At 42.1% G+C, this 22,284-nt stretch overlaps 1 protein-coding gene across 1 annotated transcript; it reads right to left on the bottom strand.

The window, feature by feature from the left end:
* Positions 1-12,841: 12,841 nt before the first annotated feature.
* On the bottom strand, positions 12,842-21,458 carry LOC124722529 (piggyBac transposable element-derived protein 4-like). Its single transcript, XM_047247677.1, has 4 exons — positions 21,329-21,458; positions 21,222-21,245; positions 19,707-20,486; positions 12,842-12,945 (listed from the first exon to the last, which is right to left on the bottom strand). The coding sequence occupies exons 1-4, from the start codon at positions 21,456-21,458 to the stop codon at positions 12,842-12,844; spliced, it is 1,038 nt and encodes a 345-aa protein (XP_047103633.1).
* Between the last annotated feature and the right edge of the window lie 826 nt (positions 21,459-22,284).

Raw genomic sequence — 22,284 nt, 5'->3', positions numbered from 1 at the left:
ATAACAGTGCATGCATCATGTTCTGATGTAAGGTTGGCACCCTCTGCTGACGAGAATATGAGCTAAGCCAGTTGGAGTCCGGACCTCACGGTAACCAAATGTGCACGATATTGTTTAAATAATAATAAAGACAAGTCCGGTTTTCCCGCTATTATCGTGCTGAAATTTGAACTTCCCGACATCTTTCTTGGGGAGGGGTTAGGTTAGTGGAAGTAGGTCATGTGTACAATCTTACACCACATGGTGGATACACTGGGTGCAGGCGTCTTGATTGACATCACGGTCACCATCTTGGACGATGTCACGGTTGTGCCCTCTGGTGGCGACAATATGTACTAAGTCAGTTGGAGTCCAGACCTAATGGTGAATACACTGGGTGTCGCCATGTTGGATTAAGTCACAGATGAGAGCGCCCTCTGGTGGTGGTGGTGATGTGTTCTAAGTCAGTTGGAGTCCTGAACTTGTGGTGAACACACATGCATGGAATTGTTCAAATAAAGTCTTATGTCCAAGTCTTTTTCCCATGAATTCTTAGGAGGTGGTAGCAGTCTGGTGACTGAGGTTAATAAAGTGTCTTTTCTTTCGCGCCATTTTGTTAGCTTAGTAGACTAATGGGAATTGAATTTTGTTTACCGAAAAAATTAAAAGTTGGTACCAGTTCGTAGGAAGAGGTGGCGGTTGGGTGACTTAGGTTAGTGGAGGTAGCCCAAGTGAGCTATTTTCTTTGCTTAGTAGAGATAAGAGCGGTGTGGTGCATTATCGAGTTGGAATTTGAACTTGCCGCCATTTTCTAGGGGTGGGGTGTTAGTTTAGTGGGCGTAGCGCAATTGGTCAATTTTCCCGCCTTTAGCGTGGTGTGACGCATTATCATGGCGGAATTTGAATTTCCTGACAATTTTTTTTCTGGAGGGTTATGTTAGCTGAGGTAGAGCAATTGACCTATCTTCCTGCCAAAATTCGAACTTCCCGCCAAAATCTGCCGTCTTGGATGACGTCATGTGCTGTTGCCAAATCTACGTTCAGTCATCTTGGATGATGTCATCGCCGCCATCTTGAATAAATTTGGCAATCGACGAGTCTGGAGCTGTCTGTAGAAATGTGAGCAAGAAAGCGGAAACAGTAATGTGTTCGTGCCGGTGGGAAACGAGCCTGTCTTTCACATCAGTTCTGACAGAGTGACTTCGGTTTGCTGATGTAAAGAGGATGATTTGGTATGGTGGGGGATATGAATTGCATGTTTACTAGATCGAGACAGTACTCGGTGATATATTTCCTTGTTGGAGATTGGTTTGACGCTTCAATATTCTTGCGACTATTGTATGTATTTGATGACCTTTAGACAACTTTGCTATGTTTAGTTGTTGGTGCAAAATGGTGATCACTGTAAAATAGTTTATTACCATTGAGTTTAGCGTCTGTAGAAAGAAACAACAGGTTGGCGGCCTATGGATTCAGAAAACTGTCGGTGCAATTTAGCAGTCTTTGCAAAATAACGACAGAAAGCCCCAGATAGATAATGCTCGATTGATTGTGGTGGGATATAGGAGTGGTGAGAGCATTTGTGTATGTTGAGAGCACGAAGGCTATCACATTATATCCGCGAGGAAGATTAGATTCGGCGATATTTTGGTAAACAGGTTCTGTTAGGGCGGGAATTTTGGCGCATACAAGTTGAGACAATAAGAAAGCGAACTTTAACTATTTCTGCGGGCTATGGAATTTAGTAGAGTTAGATTTGATTATTATTTTAGATAGCAATGTGACTTGGGTATAACATTGATAATGCTGCTAGATGCGTTTGCGATGGTACGTAGCTGCGCGTGGTGAAGCGTGTGTCAGTCGTGACATATGGTCCATTAGAATCGCTAAGGAGAAAGCAGGTTCTGCTATTGTGGAACAGAATTCTGCAGCGCCTTCGCCGGAATGCAGTTAGAGTGAGGGTAGCGAGGAATGCCAATGTGCATGATTCCGCTTGGAGTGCACGCTCTAGAAATAAGCCACCGGTCGTTAACGGCACCTACATACAACTTAGGCCTGCGTTCGGCTGCAGCTCGCGGTTGCGCTCCCGCCGGATCACGTCAGTTCGTGTGTCTAGGTGAACACGTATTTAGATAGGAATTTCTCAGGTGTTACGTATGAATGAAGGTGCCGCCACCTCAGCCAAGCAGGGGCTGTGCGCGGTTTGACATCTGACAGATCCGTCACTTATCGCTACCTCCTGTGTACTCTACTGGTCAGGGGGCGTTGGACTGGGCTTGCGAGCGTTCATTTCATTATTTCGCGTGCGGCTCTGTAGACCCTGCTATGCGCTATTTGGACAGTTTACGAGTACTGAGCGTGTCTACACATCAGTGTGAAAAATTATTTAGGAGCAGTTTGCTGTGTACTGAAATTACGAGTTGGATGTGTGTCTCTGGACTGTGTAACATGACCACAGGCACATCAGGCTGGATGTTTTGTATGAGTGTGATAGATATACTCTATCCTTAACCCAGAGCAGGCTGTGTCGTTTTCCCACCATTTTTCCTCACCATCTTAGCTTACGTCACGAAAAGGACGACAGCGTCCTTTGCTGGTGGTACTGAGTACTAGACCTCATGGAGAACACACTGTTTGCCGCCACCATGGATAACTTTACTTGTGTCATCAGCTGGTGTCACAGAGGCGTCCTAAGGCGGCGACGAAATGTACTAAGACAGTTGGGATCTGGAGCTTGTCGTGAACCAATTAGGTGGCGCCATCTCAGATTACGCTACATGCGTCATCACCTGACGTCACTACAGCGTGCTCTAGTGGTATCGATGTGAACTAAGGCAGTTGGGCTGTGGACTCAGTGGCGAATACACTGGGTGGTGGTGCTGCCTCTGATTCTTTAAATAAAGGCTGGTGTATGATTTCGACTGTTGACGATTAGCAAGCAGAGTGTTTTAGATGGATTATTACTTTGATAATTTACGAGTTGTTTGGCTATTTGGACGTAATGAATTGCATTATTTGGAGTGGTTCGTATGTATGTAGGCTGTGCAATGCGTTATTTTTGACGGTTTACAATTATCAAATGTATGTGTAGAGCCTTATACATGAGTTATGTAGGAGTAGTTTGCAGGTCTGTATGCTGTGGGGCATGTCAGAGCATGTGTTCTGTGATACATATACTCCAACCCTAAATAAATTGCCCCCCCCCCCCAAATAAATTAAGTACCAAGCCCTAGGAAGAGGTTGCGCCCTGGAGGCTTAGGTTAATGGTGGTGAGCTTGCAACAATTTTCGTAGGTTGGTAGTGGTAGCAGAAATGACCTTCTTTTACAGCGAGAATTCAAACTCGGGGCCAGTTCCTAGGAAAAGGTGGTGGTCTGGACCTTGAAAAATAGTTGAAACTAGGTAGTTGAAAGTATAGTGCACCCCTTTTCTTACCTGCTTAAAATTGGTTAAATAATAAAGACAAGTAATTTTTCCCGCCATTTTCCTAGCTTAGTAGAGATAAGAGGGGTGTGACGAATTATCCTGTTGGAATTTGAACTACGCGCGATTTCTCTTGGGGGAGGGGGGGGGTTAGGTTAGTGGAGGTAGGCCAAGTGTCCAATCTTACACCACATGGTGAATACACTGGGTGCAGCCATCTTGAATAACATCACGGTCACCACCTAGTCGCTCTCTAGTGGCGACGATATCAACTATGGTAGTTGGGCTCTAGAGCTCATGGTGGGCACATGTGCTTGAAATTGGTGTGACGCATAATTGTGTTGGAATTTGAAGTTCCCACCATGTTTCTTGGGGAGGGGTTAGGTTAGTCAAGGTAGGCAAATTGCCCTGCCAAAATTCAAACTTCCTGCCAAAATCCGCTATCTTGAATGACGTCACAGCCCCAATCTTGGATGACGGTATCGCCGCCATCTTGGATAACGGTACTTTGCACCACAGTCGGTGTTGTCCCAGTACTGACACTGACTTATCTCGTCATAGAAGGAATGGCGCTGCCAGATCTGTGCGTCCACCATGTCTCTGTACCTCTCATTACTGGTTACTGTCACACACATTCTCCAAGTTTTGACCGATTTGAGGCATTTTTCCTGAAAGTTGAAATCTGCAGAAACGACTTAGCTGTTTACATTTTCACAATAGCATCCACAGAATTTAATATTGCAGTACAATGAATGTTCGCATACTATAGACTATTACTTTTTTAAAAACATAGGGCACTACACTCGTCGCAATCTCGATGAGTTTTCGTAGAGAAGTGACACATTTGTTACTCTTGGAAGCCATAAAATTACACTTCATGAACAAGTGTATCTGTTAGTATCAAGTAAATGTATTAGTCACAGTAGTAGTAATTTTGTTCATCTGTAGATCACTTTTAAAAGGATATTGCACGAGTCTTGGTATTACAATTTAAGAACAATAAAAGTAAGGTAATTTGTACACAGCCCGAAAAAAATCTGTACACCCTTTTAGAGGTTACCAGTTTACTCAAGATTCCAGAATGAGAGTTTCACACTGCAGCAGAGTGTGTGCTGATATGAAACTTCCTGGCAGATTAAAACTGCATGTCTGACTGGGACTCAAACTAGGGACCTTTGCCTTTCGCTGGCAAGTGCTCTACTAACTTACTCAAGATTTATTGTTGTAACAGTGCATATGGAGTACATGAAATGATTATATGTACAACTCTATAGCACAAGGGGTTCTGAGGTACCAGATATGGACCTATGCTGAAACATCCATATTAGTACATGGTGTAGCCTCCATGGGTGGCAATGCAAGCTCTAACTCTGGTATCCAGTCTTTTGTACAGGTAGCGAATACTGTCCTGGGTTAAGTTACACCATGCCTGCTCCACCTGTTCACATGGTTCTGTATAAGTTGTTGGTTGATGAGTCACAAGAGTCACTTCTCGTCTCATCATATCCCACACGTGCTCAACTGGAGACAAGTCGGAGATGATGCTGGCCAGATAAGTTGCTGCACGTCTTGCAGAAGATGTTGAGTTTCATGAGCATTGTGTGGCAGAGCATTATCCTGTTGGAACAGCATATCACCTTCCAGTTGGAAGAATGGCAAAAGAACAGGTCTAACGACATTCTCCGCTTACAGAGTGCTGGTTAGCGTCCCCTCCAGAAACACCAAATGTGAATGAGAGTTGTACAGATAAGTAAATGATAGCATTTTTTTTTAAAAATCGGATGATCTATTCAAGAAGGGTATAACGAATGACAACAAAATGTGGTCTTGCTATGAAATGAAATGGTACCTCTGGTTGTTGGGCCATATGGGAGGTGACAGTCAGGTTGGTATTACGCAATTGTCTCGACAATCCGCAGACACATCTTCACTGGTCATAGGGGCTCAGTTCGAAACAGGACTCATCACTGAAGACAATTCTACTCCTTCAATGATATTCCCGGCCGAATAGGCCGGACACCACTGCAGACCAACTTGTTAGTTTTTAAAAGACAATGGTAGTCGGCGCAAGAGGCTCTGTGAGCTCAGTTCCCTTTCTGTGAGCCGCGTATTAATGGTCCTTGTGATCACTGAAGCCAGTTGCACGTCTGATCGATGATAATGATGAATCTGGGGCTCTGAGAGCCTCTGTAACAATTGCTCAGTCCTCACATTCTGTCGTCTTTCCAGGTCGACTGCTTTCTTCTTGACACTGTGTCCAGCCATGGTTCACCCATTCCTGCCTACATTGTCGAATAGAGGCATCGCTCCCATTCAAATGTCTAGCGATTCACGAATTACTCCAACTGGTTTCTTAGAGCTCAACTGCATGTCATCTCTCAAATGTTGACTCCTGTGTATATTTTTCATGCAGCAGTCTGCGAGGCATAGTTACTGTCCACTGAATACACTGAATGAAATTCGCAAACACTTAATGCCCTGCTATCAATGTGTCCCGAGTGTACTATCGTTGTTAGCAGCATGGTAAAATTGGGTTGCAGCATCACACATTCCTCTGCTGGCCACCAAAGTTTAAAATTTTGAATTGTCCGTTGATAGCTGTATGAATATCAGTTGTGACCAATTTCTATAACTCCTTCATGGTGCACCGTTTATTTTTTTTTTTATTTTTTTTTTTTTGTCTTAGAGTATGTTTACTGTATACAGGGTGTCCCAGCTATCTTGTCCACCCAAAATATCTCTGGAACAATAATAGCTATTGGAAAACGACTTTCACCGGTATCAATGTAGGGCTGGGGCCCATGAATGTACATATTTGGAAACATTCTAAAACGAAAACATATGTGTTTTTTAACACAAACTTATGTTTTTTTAAATGGACCTCCTGTAATTTTTCTGCAGCAATCCATAGCATGACAAAGTACATACACAATGGCGTTGATTGCATCGCAATATTCCCATTACATCTCGAGATATTGAGGCGCGAAGTTGACGCTTGAAACACCCGACATGCGCTGCTAGCGCACGTCCTGAGGCTCAGGCGTGAACCCCATGCTGCCCGTAATCGCGATGTGATTGACATGCGTAATCACACTTCCATACTTATGAAAAGGTCCGAAACGAATAATACGGTCTGCTGCCATCCTGCATTAACGTCGTACATTCCAGCAGGTATTTATCCCATAGGGTAGGGGTGATGCGGTTCTGTAACATATCTGTGTGCCGCAACGTTAGTCACAAAGTTAACTTCGCTTATCGTTAATCCGTTACTAAAATGGTAATGCCGTTCAACTTTAAAACTTTACTTTACTGTAGATCTAGCGCAAGTGACAGTTAATCATTCACTCGTAATAGTAAAATTCATGTTGATGGTTTTAGTGAAACGAGCAAGTGGACTAAAAGTTTTACCGTTGTTTAGGTAAAAATGTTTCGATTTGGGAAGTTCAGGTAGGACATAGAAGATGAATGTAAACATGTTTAACCAATTAGTTTTATTATCACATAATTATCAATGTTATGTTTATCTAATGCGTTAAATGACAAATTGTTGCAAACAAATGTTTCTTAACATCACTGGGTAAAATGGCCCTTTGTAGAAACTTCCACTGTGATACCAGCACTACATACTAAACATAGCGTTCACATCTCATGCTCAAAGTGATGCTCATTGGCTTGCATACATAGGGTCACTCAGCGGATGAAGGATGCCCTACTTCGTGCTACTGTTTCCTGTTTGATGGCTGTACAAGCATCAATAATGCGTTGCTTCATGTCCTCTGGTGTTGTTGGTTCATGTTGGTAAACAGCATCCTTCACTACTCCCCAAAGAAAATAATCCAGCGGTTTAAGATCCGGAGATCGGGCAGGCCACCGAACTGGGCCACCTCGTCCAGTCCACCTACCAGGGAACTTACGGTTCAGAAGTCGTCGTGCTCGTAAGGCGTTATGTGCAGGGCATCCGTCATGCTGATACCACATGACCATTCTCCGGTTCAGAGGTACTTTTGTGTCCAAGAGAACAGGAAGATTGTGTCCTATAAATCTGGAGTATTGTCTGCCATTTTGGATGCCATTTATAAAGAAAGGTCCGATAATGGTATCTCCAATAATCCCACACCAAACATTAACTTTCCACGGACGTTGATGCTCTACCTGACGGAGCCATTTTGGATTGTCTGCGGACCAATAATGCATATTCCTCATATTGACAATTCCTTTGTTGGAGAATGATGCCTCGTCGGTAAAGAGAACATCTGCAAAAAATTTGGATTAGTCAGAAGTTTTTGCTGAGCCCACAGACAAAACGTTACCCTATTGCAGAAGTCATTTCCATGAAGATCCTGGTGTAAATGAACATGGTAAGGATGAAATTTATGGCGTTTAAGAATACGCTGTGCACTTGATTTCGACACACCAACTTCACGTTCAATTTGACGTGTGCTGATTTGAGGATTCACAGCTATGGTAGCGAGCACAGCAACTTCAGCAGGTTCATCTGTGCGTGTTCTAGGACGATGTCGAGGTCTTGGATTTAAGCTTCCCGTTTCACGTAGACGAGATGTGAGACGACCAAACATCCGGCACGAAGGCGATGGCTTGTCAGGGAATCGTCTTCTGTACAGTCGTTCTGCCTGAACAGCATTTCGTCCACCTACAACAGGGTACAGTACAGGTATGTAGAGTAGGGTAGAAAACAGACATATTAACTTAATAATCATAATGTTCGCTAACAGTACTATCAACAAACAAGCGATCTCACAACGTATTTCCCGTCAATGTACATTCTCCATAGATCAGCAGCATTTCTACCATATCTTCATGTGTGTACATTATACTGTATAGTGTAAGTTCCACAACACAACGTTTATTCATAATGTGTACTACCTCCGTGCCGTCCCTAGATTACTCTGATGCACGACTACACTGACAAGCGGTGTACTGCACGCCAAAGCAACAACAAATGGGATGCTCGGAGGGTGGTGGAGTACAGGAGTTTGCATGGGTCGCAAATCATAAACAAGGCGAAGTGGTAACTGTGGCAGTAGTGGGAACTACGTTGGACACTTGACTAGGTAGAGCCAGGCCCTGCGCGATAGGCACAATGGGTCATATAACGCATTAGATACACCTTATTTTGGGTGTGCAGGATAAATAAGACAACCTGACGGGTGGACACCGATCGGTACTGGTTCATATTGTGTACGTAGATACGTAAAACGTGCAAGAGGGAAACCATTATGTGCTTATGAGAGTTGATGGCAGCAGACCGTATTATTCGTTTCGGACCTCTTGATAAGTATGGAGGTGTGATTACACATGTCAATCACATCGCGATTACGGGCAGCATGGGGTTCACGCCTGAGCCTCAGGACGTGCGCTAGCAGCGCATGTCGGGTGTTTCAAGCGTCAACTTCGCGCCTCAATATCTCGGGATGTAATGGGAATATTGCGATGCAATCAACGCCATTGTGTATGTGCTTTGTCATGCTATGGATTGCTGCAGAAAAATTACAGGAGGTCCATTTAAAAAAACATAAGTTTGTGTTAAAAAACACATATGCTTTCGTTTTAGAATGTTTCCAAATATGTACATTCATGGGCCCCAGCCATACATTGATACCGGTGAAAGTCGTTTTCCAATAGCTGTTATTGTTCCACAGATATTTTGGGTGGACAAGATAGCTGGGACACCCTGTATGTTATAGAGGTCCGGTCCCAGACCCCTAAAGTCGTCAAGAGACTGTCAGGCATGATGTGGTGATGAGGAGCTAGCTACAGTCGAGAGTCCCAAGAAAACATTATTGATAATAACACATATATTAGGCAGTAATGCAGGATTGTCTCCAGAAGCGCCGCATCACAGTCAGGCGGGCAGGGCGATGGCCTTGTCAGCAAGGAAAGGCCAGTATGCACTCGACTTGCAGTTTCGCCAGCGCAGTGAGTCACGCCCCCAGGTCGACCTGGAGTTTTCACTGTCATGCAGTGGTCGGACCTCAGCCGCCATTTAGGGGAGGAGAGCCGTGAGTGTCGATGTCTTCCACACGAACAGGAAGAGCACCAGCAGTAATACCCCCTCTTGGAGGCAGATGACGGACAGCATCCTGCTCACGCAGTTCAAGCCTCCAACAGACCTGCTTTGTGATGGCAGTCTCCACACCCATCGCCATTGCCTCAGACGTTGGCACTGCAGCTGGCGGTGGCAGAATCGTTCGAGCAGAAATGGTGGCTACAAAGATGACTGAAGACGGCTAGGCGCGCCAAGAGTCAACTCCCATAGCCTCTCCTCTCACTCGATAGCTGTAACTGAGACAAAGGCTGATACTACACAATGGGCAGTCAGCAATCAGCACTCACCAATGAGACATTGCTATGAAGGGTCAGGTATTTATGTGGTAGAGGGGATGGCAATAATATCGTGTGTCCTGGTTTTCCTTCGTTGTCAGCTCTCCTAGTGGCTTCAGACTTTCGCAACTTCACCTTCCAAATGTTATTTTCTGCTGGTTCAGCACTTGAATACCTATTGTTGTGTTGTGCCTAGGCCTTCCTTGCGAAACACTGCTTTGCCACTAGTATGATGGTGTCTCTCAGCTACCACATTGACATTGTGCTTTGCTTGCAGATTGGATACTAGGTCGGGCCCTGGTGCTTCAATAGCTTTCGTATTTGCCGCAACTCGCTCAGCATTGTTCCCTAGCTGGCAGTTTGCTGGTAATTGATACAGGTGTTCCTGGCTTCCCGGATTTGTCAAGGCAGAATTTGAAGGAATTTTTAGAGTCCACTGGGGATATTATCCTGGGGCGTAAGAATTCTCTCGTCATGTAAGTCTAGTTTCGGCTTTTGGCCTCCTTTGAGAAACTATACCTAACGTTGTAACATCTGCGCACTCGACACCATGCATTATTTGGAAATCTCACCACACAACATGCTTCCATTCAGGTACTGAACTCTTTCTGTGATGCTTCCATCAGCGAAGACGTGCAGCTTCATGCGCTGCCGTGAGCAATGATATATTGTGACATAGGCCTACTAGACTCCAAATATCCACTCCATCCAGTTCCCTTCACTATGTTCACTGAGAAACTGGTTGACATGCACTATCATCCAGACTGTGTGCACTTTTAAGGGGGTGCCTAATATCTGACTGGTAGGCTAACATAATTCGTTTGTTTATGTATTTAGCACTTCTACTCTCGTGTCAGCCCAGCACGATCAGCTTATCATCAATTTTACTTGTATGCAAAAGAATCGTTCTCTATGATGGACTCATGTTCTTATTACCATGTGCAGAACCATATGGAAATCTGACCTTCCTCTCAAATAAATAGTTTGTAAAATCTAAATGGAATTATGTCTTCATCTAATCATTCATGCCTCATTAATCCATAGCACTTTTGTCATCATACCATTGCACATGATCAATGCTATCACTGCTGAATTGTCCTATATCTTACTGTACCTCTTGTAATGTAAATGATCTGTGGACCAATAAAGTGCAATTACAGTTACAGTAAAAGACATATCGTCATTTTGAGGTATGGCTCTGCTGACATTGTATCAGTGATAACAACGATGATGTAATTGCCTCAGCTGAAGAGGCCAGTGAGTGCAGTCAGTCTAGACTAGAATTTGACACACAATGTTTACAATGTGTCACAATACGTTAGGTTACTGTACTTGTTTGACATAATAGTATGGTGTCAACACTGAATTCATGTGTCTTATATTTTTGACGAGTTTCAGTGTCATCGGTTTTTTCCTGTGAGAAGATAGTTAAAAAAGATAAAAAAATTCTCTTAGAGGAGAAGCAAATAGACTCATATGGCACTATAAAGAACAGCCTTAATCTATTGAAATCTTATCTACAGAACCACAAGCAAATTGTCTATGTTAGCTCAGAAATGTTCAGTACAGAACACATTAAGGCAGAGATTTCATAGGGACCTGTGCTGGACTCCTTCCTGTTTCAGATGATTATTAACAACTTGCTTTCATTTATTAAACCCAGAACAGTGCCACATGCTGGTGGCACAAATTTTCTCCACAGATGTAATGCTATTAGTAGCCTCACAACTTCTGTTAAAATACATTTGTTCAAGCATTCTCTTGGTTTAGTGCAAATGGGTGCCTGCTGAATGGAAGTAAAACTGTGCAGACCATCTTTACTGGAAAGACGAACCTACTAGTTGTGTTAAGTTCTGGGGTGAATACTTAGATAGTAAACTGTCTTGAGGTCAACATGTAAAATATATTAGATAAGTCGTCGAGAATAATTTATCTGTTACAGTAGCTTATGAACTGTGCACCTGAAATGTATGTTAGAAAATACCATTTTGCGATTTTTCATATCGTGATATCACATAGCAGTATTGTATGAGGAAACTCTAGCTATGGGCTTGGCATATTAATACTTCAGAAGAAAGCTATTGGGTTGATTACTGGTTCTTAAAATAAAGCACATTGCAAACCTTTCTTTCCTGAGAAACAAATCATTTCTGTAATAAACTTATCTATGTTACACAGTGTGAACCAAAACTCACACATTTGGCTGCCACAACACGATTTTTTGCATACTAACAGTACAAAAATGTCCCTAACAAAATTTCATCCCATACATGCCAATTTTTCGATAGATAAATGATGTCAAAGAAAGTCAATTTGGCTACACTACATTCACATGTAGGACAACTATCTTGAATCAATACCATCACCAGTTAATACAATGTGCGCAGTTTTGCATTACAATACTTGAGCATGAGTGTTTTATTCTAGATCTAGATGTAACTTTTTCAATTTTTCCGGTTTTGATGTGTCCAGTAATATGTAGAATAAATTGTTCCTTAACCTTTGGAGTCATTCTGGGGGAGGGGGAGGGCTTTCAGGCTGGAGAGTGAATTAATCATCCCTTTAATCATATTAAAATCATATATAATTCAACCCCATTTTGTACAATCCTTAAAAATATATGACACATTAAGAAACATTGTAAAATTTATTTAATATAACAAAGATTTATGAAACTGGTGTTTTCTTAATACTATTCACATAAAATATGAAGGGTTGTTTTCAGGCCTGTTGTAATGTAATGCTTTAGTAAGCGACTTTCTGGCAGTTTACGAATGTTGGTCTGATGTTTTTATACTGGGGACTGTTGCACTTGGTAGACTCCAGCAGCAACAGTAATAGACTTCCTGCTCGTTGTTGAAGTTGACCTCCAAAGTGAAAGGTGTTGCTCTCATACCTGATGTAAGTATTTATGTTATTCTCTCTGTTTCCCTTTCTTCTCTCTTTCTCTGACAAAGTAACTCTTTAGGCTTTCTTTCGAACCAAGGAATCATGTAATACTTATCGTGAAAGACAACCTATTTATACTTGTGTGACAAATGTAGGTGATCCAAACACTTCAACGATTATTTTTGAATGGTTGGATGAATGTGGAGTAGTCACAAATCTTGGGATGTAAATGATGTAGGCTTACCAAGGATAGCCTGGCCTACCAATACAGTGCAGCCTGCAGATTCAAATAATGAAGCAAGTACACCCCAGCCTGCAAATACAAATAGTATACCAAACACAACCCAGACTGAAAATGCAAATAATGTGAGAAGTACAGACGAGACTGCAAACTTTTTTATCAGATGCGATGGAACTCGGTGGAGCGAAACACCACCATCTTCTAGCAGAATGCTTAATCATAAATTAATGAAAGTTTCTCCAGGACCTGTTAGGGGGGCAAACATTCAAACGCCAAAATATTTTTGGAGTTATTTCATCACAAACAATATTGTGGATGACATAGTTCATTGCACAAATCTAGAAGGACAACACTCATCAGCCATAAAAAGTCAAACAAGTCGTAATATCACAAACGAGGAAATTAACGCATTTTTTTTAAATTTCCTATTAACGGGCTGTTAAAGAAGCTGGGATGTTCCTATAAGAGAATTATTTCGTGACTCTACTGATAACCCTGTTTATACGGCAATTTTTCTGTAAACAGGTTTGAAGAAATAAAGAGAGCCACAAGGTTCGATGATAGGCTCACCGGACAAACTAGGAGCCAAGATGATAAAATGTGTGCAAATTATTCATAAACAACTGCAGATAAAGATTTTATCCATGACAGAACTCCACAATAGATGAGCATCTATTGTCTCTCAGAGGGCGTTCCAGATGTCTACAATGTATTCCAAGCAAGCCAGGAAAATGTGGAATAAAAACATTCTGGATCTACAATTCTTTGACATCATATGCTATAGATGGGCTAGTGTATTCAGGGAAAAAATCCAGATCACCCTCGTCAAGCTAATGTTGCAGCTTATGTGGTAAAGATCCTGGGAAATACGCTTAGAGGAACCGCAACCAGTATCAGAATGGTCAACTACGTCACCAGTGTCCCCCAGTTTCAAGATTTATTGAAGGACAGAATTACAGCAGTCGGTACTCCGCACCACAACAAACCACAAAGTCCACCTGAAATTAAACCACATAAGACACAAGAGGTTCTATCTTCCACATTTGGATTCAGAGATGATTTCACTGTTATGTGTTTTGTACCAAAGAAGAATAAGACAGTGGTGCTACTAAGTTTCATACATCACAACGTCACAGTTAATGAGACTCATAAAAAGAAGAAACCAGAAATGATTTTGTCTTATAACAAAAGAAAATCAGGTGTGGAGTCCCTTGAGCAAAAGTTATGTACTTACATTTGCTAATGACAGCCAAGGAGAATGCCATTAGTTTTATATGCTAATGCAATGGATTTAGAAGTTATAAATTCTTTCTGTTTATTCGCAAATCAGCAACCAGATTATCACAATGGAAAATCACATTAAAGGAGAATAATCTCAAGAGACTTGGCCCTAGAACTTATTCGTCCACATACAGAGTCCAAAGCCAAAACTTCAAATTTGCAAAGATATGGCCTACAGGCATTGGCTAGATGTGGCATCAAAAGCAGCCAGTAAATGGATATCATTCACCAAAGACAAAAGCCCCATAAGTGTTTTTGTGTTCATGTGAAATGGAAAGGAAAATTGCTCAGTGTTGTTCAGAATGTTCTAACAATGTGTGCAGCAAACATTGTGTGCTTGTTTGTGAAAATTGTTTCCAGTAACAGGCAGTCTAAGTTTTATTTGGATAAAATGATGTGTAGCTTAATTTTCGTTGTGCCTATGTAATGTGCAACTTAACAATTTACTTTCTTTCTATTTTGTATTTGGTTGCTTTATGCTTGTTGATTTGCATTGTATCTCACCAAAGTGACATTTCTAATTTATATAAATGCTGAAATAAGTTATTATATATCAGAATAATATAATTAGTAAAGGTGAAATTGAAACTTATTCCATTGAGATTAATGTCCAAATCTTTTCTTAAATGTTTCTCTAGTTTAAACTAACTACAGATATATTTTATATGACTGCATTCAATCGTTTTTAAAAGGAAATGTTCATAAAAAACGTAACAAGGCTGAAAAATAACGCTATTTATAAAAACACCAATGGGGGCTTCTGAAGACCCCATCATGCATTAATGTCGATCTGAACACTCATCCAGTAAAGGATTAAATAATACTTAACCCACAACTACAGTTTTTTAAACATAGAACATAATAATTATTTGATATTCTATTTAAGAAAATGAATAAAAAGTAATAAAGAGTTAAAAATAAAGTATCTATCATAGGATGGAGATACCTACGAATCCTACCAATGTGGGGTGTTAGACAGACATACCACAGTCAGTACGTGCGACGAGTTCTAATATTATACACTGTCTGTGACAGCATGTCTTTCACAAAACGTACAGTCTTCAGAGCAGAAGCTCAGGCAGACCTCCCTGCATCTCCGGACATTTAGTGACGCACTAGATCATGCTTCTCAGAACTCTTCGCAGCATAGCTTTATCCCAGCCATACTGAACTCTGAAGTCAAACAGCGATAGGTACAGTTCTCAGCTGCATGTTATAGGTAATACACTTATTAAACTCCCCTCTGTCCAGTACCAGCATCTTGTCAGTTGAACAGAAGAAAGTTGAAAAGAAAATAAAGGTAGTACCTTACACCACAGCGTTTTTCCTGCCAGCCTGTAGGTGAAGGGTAGAGTCTGAGTGCGTCTGCCGTAAGTTTCGAGTCGTAGTGTGAAATTTTTTCCCGGCAGGATAACCTCAGTTGTATGGCTTCATCAATTTTTGAGCGGTATTGCGATTTTAGGCAGTCCTTGTGTAGCGCTAACTATATAGTTGTGTTATTAGGGCCAATCTAAGATTAATTATGTAACTATGACCGATCTTTACTTCAATTTCCCAACCAAAATAAATAAAGTACACTAACCTAACCTTTCTCTCCTGCATCTGGGAAGCTTCCATGTGTTGGGGGTTCACTTTCTGTCCAGAATGGCCACGGTCCAAGTCCACAAAGGGCACTGCCATTTTTAATTTCACGCCAACTGCAAAGGGGGTGAAGTGGGGTGGTGTGCGACGTCAGCACAGCCCTAGACAAAGAAATTCCCGCCGAAATTCTAAATTCCCACGAAAATTCGAAATTCTCACCTATAGGGTAGTTGGAGAAGCGGGAGGGGGAGGGGTGGGGAGGGGGAGGATACGGAGCCCACGTGCCAGCTGAGGAAAACACATGACGTCATCTGGGGGCTGGGGATGGTGGTGGCGATGTGGGGGTAATAAATTGGTCAATTTAATTAATTTGCACATCAATTTGATATCAAAACTGAGCTCAGAGGTCCAGTATGCTGCTACTTATTTACTTACATTTTATTTTATTTCTGTTAATTTCATTCCATGATCATGGAGATTTGCGTAAAATATATTTAAAAAATCTGGTCATTGCGTTTGATCACACCTTCCTCTGGATAGTGCAATTTTTTTTGTGGATGACCTTCAGTTAACAGGCAGAATTGGGGTATGGTCATAAGATCAGTTACTGCAGGTGACAAAGTTATAGTTCGGTAGGGGAAGGCAATCAGTGGAACTAAGAGACGCGCAAACATTTGATAAACTGACACAAGGCCTGCTACAAAGGTACAAGAAGTAAAATAGCGTAATATGTTTACATTAATAATTGAGTAGTCTGTCTATGAAACACAATGAGTCAGTAGAGAGTTTGGCAGACAGGACAAATAAGATGAATATGGTGATATATTAATTAGGGGGGAGCTACAAAGCAAATAAAGTCATATCCCAGGAAGCGAAACAGGGGGCACTGGACGCATTTTTAAAGGGCTTGCAACCTGATATGTTGAGAAGGATAAGAACAGGTACGATGAAAGATTTGTGCTCTGTGGACAGGTTAACCACAGAGTTTGAAGAAATTACTGTAGTAACAGTAATGTGGCTAAGAAGGGATATTTTCCGCTACAGATGTGGGAGGGTGGAACATATGCAGAGGAAATGTTGCAAGCCTCCATGTAATAGATTTTGTATCACTGGACACCTCTATAGCGATTGTACGAATAGTAAGGGGAAACAAGGGAAGAGTAAGCAGTTGTTAAACGCAAGAGTGGGTCCAGGCATACCATAGAGAGTTACTGATAAATTTCAATGTGACAAGTATGTATGCAGAGGCACAATGTAGTATAGTGGGTGTAGTGAAAGGCAGAAAGCATAATTTTTATTGGATACAGAGGCACATGTAGTCGTAGCAAGTATTGGCCTCTTGAGTCAGAGGCGATTGAACCATACATTGTATAGTTTACGTGGAGTTCGAGATAGTGATGTGCAGTATTTGCGTACAGCAATAGTATATTTTCAGGTTGAGACGCAACGTTTTAAGCAATGCATAGAACTCATACCCCAGGTAAGTGAAGGTTACTGCATGATCTTCTTTTTGAAAAGGCAAGTCTACTGCATGATCTTCTTTTTGAAAAGGCAGCGTGCCAAAGTGGCTGAACTGAGAAGGACAACATTCTAGTTATGGGAGGCTGTCGCCAGTGAAGTATTGTCGCAAAGTGCATCAATCTTAAGGGATGAACGTCTTGAACTGGATAATTTTAGCGCCGATGGAGAACAGCTGGCCATAGGAATGTTGGTAGCTAATTTAGAAGTCCTGAATGATGTTGCTGGGGACTCAGTGTGCACCAGGGAAATATGCAAACCGAAAATAAAACTGCGTTGTGTAAGGAAGTAGAACATCTTAATGGTATAGATGGGCTGGAAATGGAGAAATTGTTGTTTGAGTTTGAGGATTTGTTTTTTTCTCAAGGGTGCCTACCATCAACACCTATAACCCAACATCATATCCCTACAGGAAATGAGTTACCAGTATATCGTAAATCTTACCGCATATTGTGATACGAGGGGGAGTTGGAAAATAAGTTTCCTCTGTCGACAATGGGCAGAGTTGTGTGATACGGGCCAAAGATGACACGGCAGGTGAACGCGCACATGCAAGACACCGATACACCATTCGGTAGAGGTCAACCGGATCAAGCAAATGGCGCTGTCGCAGTGCCTGTGCAAAGCGGAGGCCAAGCCGCTCCGTCTTTTCCCGGTACTATGGAGAGAAGGTGTGTTTTGGAGTAGTGGTCAAAGGCGGAAGTGAGAGCTGTTATCCGCTATGAATGGGCACGCGGAGTATCAGGCACAGAAATTCATAACCGCCTTTTTGAGGTGTATGGGTCAGGTGTGATGTCGAGGCAAATAGTGCGGAGATGCTGCCAGCAATTCAGTGATGCACGTCAGCAAGTGTAGGACACACCGAGACCTGGACGGACGCGCATGGCCACTACAGATGCAAATGTCAGGAAGGTGGATGACATGATTAAAGCGAACCGGCGTATCACCATCGATGGAGTAGCGGCGGAACTTGTAATTGGACATGAGCGAGCTCACAAGATCATCCACGACATTCTTCGATACAGGAAGGTGTCAGCACGATGGGTGCCCCGCCAACTGACTCCGACACACATGGGAGAACGCATGGCGTTCAGCCTGGAACAGCTCGTGCGTTACCATGAGTCTGGCAATGACCTTCTGTTTCGGATTGTGACGGGGGATGAAACGTGGGTCCACCATTACACGCCCGAATCGAAAGCAGCATCCATGGAGTGGAAACATCCGTCATCACCTGTCTGAAAGAAGTTCAAAGGCACTCCGTCTGCAAGTAAAGTGCTACTCACCGTTTTCTGGGACGTCAAAGGAGTTTTGCTGCTGGACTTTCTGGAGGATGCAACCACCAATGCTGCACGGTACTGTGCCACTCTGTCGAAATTGAAAGAGGTGATTCGGAAAAAGCAGCCTGCCCTTCTCAGATCTGGCGTTCTACTGTTGGATGACAATGCGAGACCACACACAGCGACGGCAACTCAAAAATATTGCAACTCTTGGTTGGGAGCACCTACACCATCCGCCTTACAGACAGGATCTCGCACCAAGTGACTTCCATCTGTTTTCTGCTTTGAAGAAGACTCTCGGCGGGAAGGCGCTTTGGCAGCAATGCTGACGTCAAACGAGCCGTTCAACGCTTCTTCCGTATGCAACGCTCTGATTTTTTCCTGGAAGGCTTTTGGAAGCTTATAAAGCGGTATGACAAATGTCTCAATGTATTTGAAAATTATGTAGAAAAATAAAGATATGTGTTACGTTCAATGTCTCATTCTCTTTTCTTTTTTCCTTTCACACACAACTCTGACCCCAGTCGACAGGGGAAACTTATTTTCCAACTCCCCCCCCCCCTTTTGCGACCAGTGTTGTAAGAATTCATTGATCAACAAATAGCAGGAAATGCTGTGACCCATCGCTCGTACGCTGACTATAACGCCACGTTCAAACTCACTTAAATCTTGATAACCTGCCATTGTAGCAGCAGTAACCGATCTAACAACTGCGCCAGACACTTGTCTTAACACTTACCATGCTAAGCCCTTAACTGCATGCCACTCCCTGTGTGCTGGAGATGATTTTTTCTATTTTCAACAGACTTTAAATAGCTGTGATGGACATTTAGTTAGAGATACATAAAAACTATAGGTGTGATTTAAAACTTTAAGGTTTCAACTTTAGATGCGTTAACAGCCATGTGTATGGGGCATATACTGTTTCCAAGAAGTGATGCGGATTTCTCCTCGATTTTGTGAAAATAAATTTTTGTCAAAAATTTATTTTTACTACTTTATTCAATTTAAAGAAGAAATAAATTTTGGAAAGTGATCATTTGACACTGAAAAGACATTTGTTATACCATTTGCACATAAAGCATAGCTACATACACATAAGCTATTTTGTATAGTGAACCACAGTGTGATAAAGCTTGAAGCATGGGGTGACACACAAACCTACATTACACTCACTGCACTCATAAGAAGTATCTTTCCTCCCAGCTTTCCCAGTAATGTTCTTTTGTTTTCCACTACACACTACACAACGTCTTTGTGCTTTCTTCTTCCCTTCTGCCATTTCCACACGGTTCGGAAAATGTTTCTTCGTCAATCGAGCATTCGTTGCAGATCCATGAGAATCCTCAATTCTCTCTCCTCTCTGTGACACTAACGCAGTGCAGACCTCCTGTATAAACTTAGGAGTGCTCAGTTTCTTCTCATTGATGCAATTGTGCAAAATACAACCATTGGAAACTGCAATAATTATACCGTGGAAGGCAAGCTTTCTCCACCACTTCACTGTTTTGTGATCAAGTGCTCCATATGAAAGACGCTGATCAAAAATGTCTACACCAGCTTTATGTTTGTTGTAATCCAGCACTGCCACTGGTTTCAACTTCTCATTGCCTTCTCTTGTAGCAACAGGCAACATTGAGGATGTATGCCTGGTACTTATCATCCACACATCCCTCTTGTCTTTCCATCGCAATGCTAGCACATCGTTCTTGCGGCGAAATATTTGTTCACCCTTTTTGAGTTTACCCTCTTTGAGAGCCTTGGGCAATCCTTTTCTGTTTGGCATTACAGTCCCTACAAGACCAGTGTTGGCTCTAGCCAGTTCTTTGGCTAGCTGAACACTGGTGTAAAAACTGTCAACATATACAGTGTGCCCCTTACCTTGGAGTGAGCCGAGCAATCGCTTTACCACTGCAGAAGCACTGTTGTCCAGTTTATCGTTCCTTCCGTGGTAAACTTCAAAGTTGTATATGTACCCAGTTTTCGATTCTGCAACAATGTATAGCTTCATGCCATATTTGTTTGGCTTATTAGCCATATAAACTTTGAAACCTACACGCCCCTCTGAAAGGGCACATATCTTCATCAATGGTTAGCGCTTCACCTGGCTTATAACTTTCTTTGAAATTCCTTACCAAATCATCCAGAAGAGTCCTGACCTTATGAAGGGCATCAAAGTCTACTTCACCTTTCTTTTTTTGCTTTGAATTGTCATTTATGTGGAACATAGACAAAATATTCAGAAATCTGTCCCTTGGCATAATATTGGGGCAAAAATTGCAGCTAACCACTGGATCACTACACCAGTGACTGGCCATACTTGGCCTCTCACTGATTGACATGTGGAGGATAATAGCCAGAAACGTCTTTGTTTCAGCAATTGTTAGCGTCCTCCACTGCTTGAATCTAGAATTGGGCCCTAATTTGTTTTGTGCTCTCAGTGTGGCCAGCTTCTGTCTAGCATATAGGTTTGTTTGTTCCTTCATTATTGAAATAACCCTGTCATTTATAAAATGAGTCACTAGACTGACTGAGTCCTACATTATTTAGCACACCATGAGACCCTGTAAATAACAAAATGTTTGGTGTTTGATCCACTATAGTCCAGTCATCCTGTGAAATGTCACTCAATCTTGGCCTCTTTCGATGATGAGTGGGGGGGGGGGGGGGGGAACACAGGCGGTGACTCACCTTCATCTGACGACAAATCTGTGTCTGAAATAATACAGAACGTAACAGAACAAATCGCAACATGAACTGTCTTGTTCTGCATCGATTTAGTAAGATGTTAGACTTACCTGGACTATCGTTATTTTCCGGCATTTCGTAATCACTGTCACTATCGAAATCCGAAACATCATCATCAGTAGGTTCAGCAAGTACTTCTTCAATCATTTTTCGAAGTTTTGCATCCTCAACACTCGCCATTGTGAGTAAGAAGAAGATAAACAAGCAAAAACCAAAATATTAGCGCCAAAATCAACGGTAAACAAACGACAGGACACCACAGAACACGTAACATACGCGTGAAAAAAAAACACGTGAATTCGTTCGGAAATATATACGGATATATCGCATTACCTCACTAGGTGCTGCGATCTAGCGCTAATATGATGAACTACAAGCATTACAGGACCTACAGGTTGTAGCGGGAACGCTAAAAATGCGTTTGAAACACTAAAACAATGTGAAATGCGGCGGGACGTAATATTACGGCGGCCGCATTTTCTTCGTTTCCGCCCGCGACGTAATATTACGGCAGCCGCACGGTAAATGTTTTAAAGGCGTTGCCGACCGCAGCGCCATATTCTGCCTCTTTACGTATCTCTGCATTTGAATACGCATGCGTATACTAGTTTCTTTGGCGCTTCAGTGTGTATGTATATACAGGGTGATTCGGCTGCTCATACGAAGTCGTTTTGTGCAGCCTGCACTACTTCTGTATCAGGAACGGTATCCAGACAGGCGACACTCACGTAATCGACATAAATTCCCTCTCATATATTTGTGTGAATGTTAGGGAATGGAATCATACTGTAAAAAATACAACTGAGGATTGGCCATGTGTTACACGGTTTTTTCGACCAAGATATACCTTACTTGTGACATACTTCTTCAAGTGTCTCAAACATTTCTTTGTGTAGTTAGTCATACAGGTTTTAGATGTTGCTGTAAGTTTATTCCGTTTATAGTACTTAATCTGTAGTGAATCGTTCAGAGATGTTGCTTTATAAATTGTGTTTCTCTGTCAGAA

This window comes from Schistocerca piceifrons, chromosome X (assembly GCF_021461385.2).
Source record: "Schistocerca piceifrons isolate TAMUIC-IGC-003096 chromosome X, iqSchPice1.1, whole genome shotgun sequence".
NCBI classification, from domain to species: Eukaryota; Metazoa; Arthropoda; class Insecta; order Orthoptera; family Acrididae; genus Schistocerca; species Schistocerca piceifrons.
This window is presented reverse-complemented; position numbering and strand designations above follow the sequence as displayed.